The sequence below is a fragment of the Anopheles arabiensis genome, chromosome X, assembly GCF_016920715.1.
Source record: "Anopheles arabiensis isolate DONGOLA chromosome X, AaraD3, whole genome shotgun sequence".
NCBI classification, from domain to species: Eukaryota; Metazoa; Arthropoda; class Insecta; order Diptera; family Culicidae; genus Anopheles; species Anopheles arabiensis.
This window is the reverse complement of record NC_053519.1, coordinates 19,397,489-19,405,628: the sequence shown is the minus strand read 5'-3', so window position 1 is coordinate 19,405,628 and position 8,140 is coordinate 19,397,489. Positions and strand designations below refer to the sequence as shown.

The 8,140-nt window shown below is 47.1% G+C and overlaps 1 protein-coding gene across 2 annotated transcripts in view; it reads left to right on the top strand.

The window, feature by feature from the left end:
* Window positions 1–389: 389 nt before the first annotated feature.
* The window catches only part of LOC120905750 (neurogenic locus Notch protein), a 74,710-nt gene continuing 66,959 nt past the window's right edge, over window positions 390–8,140 (top strand). For both annotated transcript variants that reach the window (XM_040316819.1, XM_040316818.1), the window contains exons 1-2: window positions 390–536; window positions 2,101–3,017. In XM_040316819.1, coding sequence (XP_040172753.1) covers window positions 2,924–3,017 — 94 coding nt within the window. In that variant the 5' untranslated portion in view covers window positions 390–536; window positions 2,101–2,923. The remainder of the gene's footprint in view (window positions 537–2,100; window positions 3,018–8,140) is intronic.

The window sequence follows — 8,140 nt, the reverse complement described above, 5'->3', positions numbered from 1 at the left end:
CTCTCTCTTTCACCCTTTCTCTCTCACTGTCTCTCTTTCGCGCACTCGCTATACGACTGCTGCCGGGCAATTCGGTGGTCGTCGCCATCTTGAACCTGCGCGCAGTTCCAACACGCACACATCTAGCAACAGAATCGTGCGCACACGTCACACGCCGTGCGTAAGCAGCCTGCTCGCGAACGTGCGCTCTCTTTCGCATGCTCGCGCTCTTTCGCTTCGCATACAAGCGCGTCCGCTGTAGCGACGCGTTCGCTCAAGTGTGCGCGGATGTGTGTGCGTCTGGTGTGTTTATCGGGAACAGTGGGATCACCGCGTACGGTACGCTGGCCATAGGGCAATACCAACACTCGAGCAAAATTCGAGCACGGTTCGAGTAGTTTGATTTGTACAGTTGAGGCGTGCGGACGTGCGTGTACGTCGTCCGTGTCGAGTGAGCGAGCACACCTAGCAGCAGTAGCAGAATTAGCACCAGCACCAAGGACTGAAAGCGAAGCGGTGCTGTCCGGGAGCGGTGGAACGTTGTACATCAATTGCGTGTAATATATTATTTACAATATCAACACTCGCCCTTCCCGTGCCCTTCTCCTCTGCAACCAGAAAGCCGAGCAGCGAATGGGACTTTGCCTTGTGTGTTGTGTGTGCTTTTTTCATGTGATCGTGCTATGAAACATCCGTCAAGGATGTGTCGGCAAAGAAATACCAGCGAAAAATTGTCTCGCGAATGCGTGTGTGTGTGTGTGTGTGTGTGTATGTGTGTGGAAATTGGAATCAAAACTTGACGCAGACACCGGCCCACTTCGTAGGATCCGTTCGGCAGCCACTGTCGGCAGAAGAAAAGTAACGTCAGGCAGCGGCGGCATGCCGCGATAGAAAGAAAAACTCGCATCTTCGATCAAATCACCAAATCCTGGGCTTTCGCCGTGTTTTGTGCCGTGCTATTGTGTGTGTGTGTGCCGTGTGTGTGTGTGTGTGTGTGTGTGTACGCGAGTGATTGTTAATAAAATAATTACATTTTTTATTCAGGAGTAACGGTCCAAAAAGGCCGTATTGCTTAAAAATAATTCCATTGCTGGGAAAGGAAACCCGCACCGGAGAAGAAAACGGTGTTATAAAAGAGCTTAAGCAAGGAGAAGAGTAGGGTGAAAAAAGGAAGGAGATTTAACCACAAACACACATTTGAAAGCAGTGGCGGCGGCAGCAGGCTCCAGCGCGCTCCACATTCCCTCAATCAACCCGAACATACACGAGCATATCGGCCTCTTGAAAATCGACAGTCAACCACAAACATCCGTGCGAATAATGGAATTGAGTGCGCGTGGAGTGAATCGGGCCCTTCGGCAAAATCCCTTATAATGCCTGAAACGGAAAAGTTTCCAAGCATACCCCCACCCTCCCCACTCGATTAAAGCGTTTGTCTTCGGTGTGTTTTGCGTGTGTGCGTAATATCCTTGCGCGAGACCCGTGATCGTGTACGAAAAATGTGAAGTTGTTTGTTTTTTTTTTTATTCAAAGAGAGAGAGAGAGAGGGAGAGAGAGAGAGAGAGAGAGAGAGAGAGATGCATTTTCTTGTTTTTTTTTTAAATGAAAATTCTTCTATTTTTTTGTTTCTTTCTGCACTTTCTCTTCTCTTACTTAAATTTTTGCCTTTATATCACACTTTTAAGGTGTGCGGTTTTGGGCTCGCTTAATGTAATTTAAAAAAAAAGAATGTGAAAGCTATTGCTGGCTGTGTTTGTATGCGTGCGAAAGGATGTGTTTGTATGTGTATGTGTGTGATGGTCATAGAAAAACATGACGAAGGAGTAAAAAAAAAACACACAGACACACGCACACTCCTTCGATACAGTCACCATCCGGCTGGAAGGATGTGGTGTGCGTTCGCCTTCACCGCCAGGTGGCGCTGACACTAACCGTTGCAGCATAAGCACGATTGTTTCGAAGCGTTGCCAGAGAAACGGGCGAGGCAATTACACACTTACTTACATCAAAATGATCGGCTGCAACGAAACGCAGAGGAATATTTTTATGTTTGTTTCTCAATTTAATTGCATTTGTGTTTTTACTTCATTCTTTTATTATTTTTTTTGCAAATCAAAACAGGAAATAAAGCGAATCAATTGAGATACAAAACAAACAAATACACAATATTGTAAACGCAAATTAGTTTTTTAGCAAAAAAAAGTGATTGATTTCCGTACTTCTCGTGTGTCTCCTGTAAGCGTATGTGCACGTGCGCATGTGTGCACGTTAGCCTGCTAGTGTGTGTGTGTGTTGTGGCGGGGGAGGGTTTGATCTGGCCCAGCGCAGTGCGCGTGTGTTTGGGCGAGCGCGGCGCAATGTTTAACCGACGCAGAAACGATCGCAGGATTAAACCGCTCGGTGGGTGTCGTTGCTGAAACGACGGGGTTTTCATTTTCGTGTGTGTGTGTGTGAGAGAGAGAGAGAGAGAGAGAGCGAAAGAGAAAAAGTGTGCGCCTGCCAGACCAGCAGCATTTGAGGGAGTGCGAGGGAGCCCACCCCATCCCCCGCTTTTGGTGGAAAAAGGACTCTCCGTGGGGGTGTGCGCGCGTCCGTGTTTGTGACCTGCGCAAAGGGCGGCCATAATTAGAGCAGGCCGTTCTCATTCCCAATCCCAGCGGTCAACTCCTCTCTCTCTGTGTCGCGAGTGTGCCGAGGGAGAGAGGGAAAAGCGCCCTAATCTAGATCCCATAACCTCCCTCCTGTGCCCGTTGCAACCCCGTGGAAAGCACAGTGTTGGACAGTGTCGCTTTGCTGCGGCGACGAACCCTGCGACCGAGCTCCACGTGTCAACCGTTCGGGCTTTCGCGTTTCGGCGGTAGGCGAGAAAAGAAAAGCGGCACAAACTACGGGACGGGCAACAAGAAACAGCAAGGCGGTGGCACTCACAGAACCCCCGTCCGCGATGGGGAGCTCTTCGCGAAGGATAATGGGCAGCACGAGCGGCACCGTCCTGTTCGCCGTCATCGTGCTGTGCGGTTCCATCGGTAGCGCCTCCGGTAAGTATGCGTTCGAGCGCGAACGAATTCTTTGTTTTTCCGTTCTTTAAAATGCATTTTAAGGCGTCGAAACTTAAGCATCCTGGCTAAGGACACTCAATGGCACAAGCAGCGAACGAAAACGACGAAGAAAAGGATCGTCGTGTGTGTGTGTGTGTGTTTTTTCTCCTTCTTCTGAGCAAACCATCTGGGGTGAAATGCGGGCCCAGGTGTATCTTTGTGTTTTGCTGTCCCAGCACGTCCCAGCACGCACGGAAATGGGAAAAAAGGGTCGCCCGTTGTCCTTCCCCAGTGGTAGTGGTGGAATGTCCTGCGCCGTTCGCTGTGTGTGTGTTTGCGCCCTTGTAAGTCCATATGTCTCTGGGTGCGTCTGTTGAGCAGTTGCTTCGTTGCCTGTAAAACCCTGGTAACGCACACGCAAACACACGATGAGACGCTTAGATGGTTTTTTTTCTTGTTTAATGAAAATCACTTCCGACTGCTGTAAACCATCGAAGGAAGATTCACACCGGCCTGGGCACGTCGGGGCACCAAAGCGGCTTAATTAAATGGCAAGCCGAAGCTTCTCGTCTTGTGCTGGGGCTTGCCTGTCCAAGTAAGCGGATTTGTTTTAAAATTGCTTACTTTCCGCTGGAAGCTGTTAGTGCGATGTTTCTCGAACAGAAATAAAGGAAAGAAAGCAAGAAATAATAAAAAAACAAAAAACAACCTGAGCGATTATACAGGGTTTCACACTTTATCTCAAGACCGCGGGACCCCTTCCCGAATCTGTCTAAGCCAAAGCCAAGATTGCCAAAGCCAAAATTGCCAAAGCCAAGATTGCAGTCTATTAGAAACGCTCAATTATCCTTTTCGTTTTTTTTAACCAAAAAAAGACAGTTTAATAAAATGAGTGAATGCATATTTGTTTAATTAAAATATTTACAAGTGTTAAGAAAGTAGTTTGTTTTCAGGTATCATCAACGATTTCAAGCATCATACCGCAATCTTGGCTTTGGCTAAGACAGATTCGGGAAGGGGTCCCGCGGTCTTGAGATAAAGTGTGAAACCCTGTAAACACAGCCTGCCAAATTGTTGTGTTAAAAATCAATGTGACACTTTGAAATTTGCCCTGATATAAAAAAAAATAATAGAACGATTGTTCTATTTCACGGAGTATTGTTCTAGTCGCCACTCAATGAGCGAAACGACACCACCTGGTCATGAAATAGAACACTTTCGTATGATTTTGAACGTATGTGGGTATGTTTATGTGTGTGTGTGTGTGTGAGAGGGAGAGAGACGGAGAATGTGTACGATAAAGATGTTTGAAGCTTTACAACCGAATAAGCCGGTGCTGGTGTTTTTAAAGTGTTTTTTATTAACTACATCCTGGTCACGGCACCAGCCACCGATCAGAATAGCAGTAAAATTTGGTAAATTTTGCAGCACCTGGCAATCGCTATTGATTTTACCATCAATGGAGGGTTTTACGATACTGACCAGATATTTTCGTATATGGAGTTTGACACTTATGGCGGCTGAAATCTTGTCAACATTCGATACAAAACTACATACACAAAACTAGCCTCAGATTTTCAGCCTAGATTATTTCAACCTGAAAAATTATGTGGATAAACGCCGATTCGTCGCGGGCCCGCTCATGAAGGATTATGTATTTTGCTGAAGGACAAATATTGTGTCAAGAAGGGATAATTTTTTTTGAATTGATTTGTTTCAGCTTAACAAAAGTACTACTATAACTCACTGCAAATAGAGAAAAGAAAACGATTTCCAAAACGTTTCTTTGTTTGTACACAAATGCTCAAATCCAACATGGCGGACCTGTCAAATGGATGCAAATGAGTACTGCGCCAATGACAGGCTGAAATTTCAGCTCGCTGGCTTCAACCACAAACCGGCCCAATGTTGAAATCCCTCGGCCATATCCTAGTCACGGCACCAAACAGTACGGTCAGCTTTGCTAGCGGTAGTGGCTTGTACCTTCAATGCGTACCCAAAATCTTATTTAATGCCAAAAACTGTATTGGTGTGGGCCAAGTGCCAACATGAATCCTTTATGATGCAAACGTTCCATTTGCACCGTGCGAGCTGGGCCGGGGACGATATTTCGATCCCGATTGGTAGGAGACTTTTCTTTCTACTGCACATGCAAACTTGCTAATTGATCACACCGAAAAAAAAACAACAAAAAACAAATCCCTTCAAGCACCGTTTGCTCGGTATGTATTTTCACCCTTCGCTTGATTTGCTCGCGTTTCGCCCCGCAGGGGAGGGTGAAGTGTGCGGCGAGAGGGCCGACGCCCTTGCGAGAAAATCCCTGGCGACCGGAATGTGTGTGTGTGTGTGTAGCATACACCAACCCTTGCCCCGTAGCGGTACTGCTGCGCAAAGTTTGAAGCAAGCGAAGCTCACTTTGCTTATGAGACCCTTTTTTTTATTCGCTCGCCTGCCCGCACACTGCCTATATTTTTTCTCAGACCGCGCACAACCGGGCGGGTTGGTGGTCCGTACGTAGTGTTTGGGGAATGGCGGTGGCGGTGGCGGAACCGAAAACAGGTTTTCTCGCTTGATTGTCCACTTCAAGCCGCCCCATCGTCGTCGTCGCCGTCGTCATCAGCCTCCTTCTTGTGCCGTCGTTTATGTCTTTGCCCCTTCCTATTGCGCCGTCTTCGCGGTATCCTGAGCTCGCGGCCACACGGTGGTTCCACACACACACACACACACACACACACACACACACACACACACACACACACACACACACACACACATACAAACAATCTAGATGGACAGTGAATGGGGATACATGTTCCCTTTCCCCTTTCACCCTAAACCCCCCCCCCCTCCCCGAGCTGAACCCATCCAGTTTTGTCACACACAGAGCGAGCAGCACAGACACAAGCAGAAACGGTACAAGAAATCCGGACGACACGAATCAACTATTGGCGTGATGTGCTGCAGTTCTTTTTTCTTCGCTTCTATCCTTCTCTGTTGCTCTTAACTTATACGCTTTATATGTATTGGAGTGTGTGTGTGTGTGTGTGTGTGTGTTATTGGATGCTTTTTTTGTGCTGTGTGGTAAAAACTCTTCAAGTACGTGCGGTTGTATCCACCATTCCACCAGTTTGCGCCTGCCACAGAGAAACACACACTCGAAAGCACAATAGCCCCAACCGCAGACTCCCGGACACTCGGTTTTCGGTTGAAGTGTTTCGGATGGACTCGAGCCCAGCGCACAGAAAAAAGGGAAGGGCACCCGTTTAGCTTGGCAACCGGGTTTGGTGTGTGTGTGTGTGTGTGTGTGTGTGTGTGTGTGTGGTTGGAGATGGAGCACACAATTAGTTTTACGTAAATTTTATCTGAGCAGAAAAGTACAAAAAAAAAAAGAAATGTGTATAAAGCCATGAATCTGCTTCAATCTGAACTTAGTTATCATTTAACAATAATGTGCATCAATCGATCACGTATATATTATTCTATTTGTATGCATCCGTTTAGGATTTAGGAAAAAACACGCATTTTAATAAAATTCAATAACGAAAAACCAATAGATTTCAATACTTTGAAGGAAACAAACCCCCCTTACACACTTTAATGTATCTGTGTATGGCACTGTGTGCACTTTTCTCGGATCCGCTCAGGGATATGCAGATGCGGCGAGTGGGGCGAGATTGAGCACACCATTTCCCATTCGCTCGGCCAAAACCATTCCCTTTTATCCTCCCCTCCTGCCGCCTCCGATAGTCATGCCGTTTCTTTTGCTGCTGGTCGTCACGATCTCCCTTTGTGTGAGTGTGTGTGTGTGTGTGTGTGTGTGTGTGTGTTGGGGTGATCGCGCGACCGCAGTAAAAGTCAAATGAGAAATAAAGTTAAATATGTAGGTCGCCCTTTTGGCGTGGTGTGTAGTGGGCCGTGGCGTGTCGCGCTCGTCTGCTTGTGGCTGTTGCTTCGGCGGTTGGTGATGCTTTGCATGTTAAACTTTGCTCTGTCTACTTTTTTTTGTTTAGTTGTAACTGTTCCCGTGTGTATGTGTGGATGACTGAACGAAACAAAAACAAAAATAATAATATGAAAAATAAAAATGCGTTTAGTAGCTGGTAATTCCGGTGCAAGCGACAAACCGAGCCAAAAATCCGTATCAAAGGAATTATACGCAGCCGAAAGCAGCGTAGCAAACGAATGAGCAAAAAGGAGAAGGGCTTTGGAGAAAGAATGGAATGTGAGGAGGTAGAGGACAGCAAAAAGTAAAAAAAAAAAAAGACCATTCCCCTCGAGCGAGATGATCTGAATTATGCTTTACTTGCTGGTGTGCATCTCCTACACACAGGTCACACCGCCCACCTTCTTATGCAGCACAGGCACTTCACCAATCATGCACCAATGTGTGTGCTGTTTTTTCTTCCTTCAGCTATGCCTTTTCACGGCACAGCGAGATTCTGTGACAACAGCAAATATCGAGTGCAACGTTGGGACTCGCGAGCAGCTTCTCAAGCTTCACCACCTCTTCCTTTGTTTGTATGTGTGTGTGTATGTGGGGCTGCCGGTCTGGTGGTACAGTCGTCACTCGTACGATTTAACAACATGCCCGTCATGGGTTCAAGTCCCGAATAGACCGTGCTCTCATACGCAGGACTGAATATCCTGCTATGGTAACAACAAGTGACTGAAAGCCAAGCTCACTTCACCAGTGGGTACAGGCAGGCCTTGACCGACAACGGTTGTTGTGCCAAAGAAGTATGTGGGGCTGTCCGTATTAGTGATGCGCGTTGCGTTCTGAACCTGCCAGGTGCGATCCGTTCTAGCATGCAAGCATCCGGACCGCGATCCTTATTTTTAACCCAAGCAGGTTCAAACTGAACCTGTTGCTCCCACCGTTCTTTGCGATCCGACCTGAACCGACTGTTATCAACGATCTTATCGATCCGATCTGAACCGGCTGCTCTCAGCGTTCTCGGCTATTTGTGCTGGGCCGGTTGCTCTCAGTGCTTATTGCGATCCGGCCTAGAACGCAAGACATTCTTTGTATTGATGAGCCGGTTTGCCGGTTCAATTTAAACCTGTTTCTCTCAGCGTTCTTTTCGTTCCGGTAAAGAACGGCGTTCTCTTCGATTTTGCTTCTT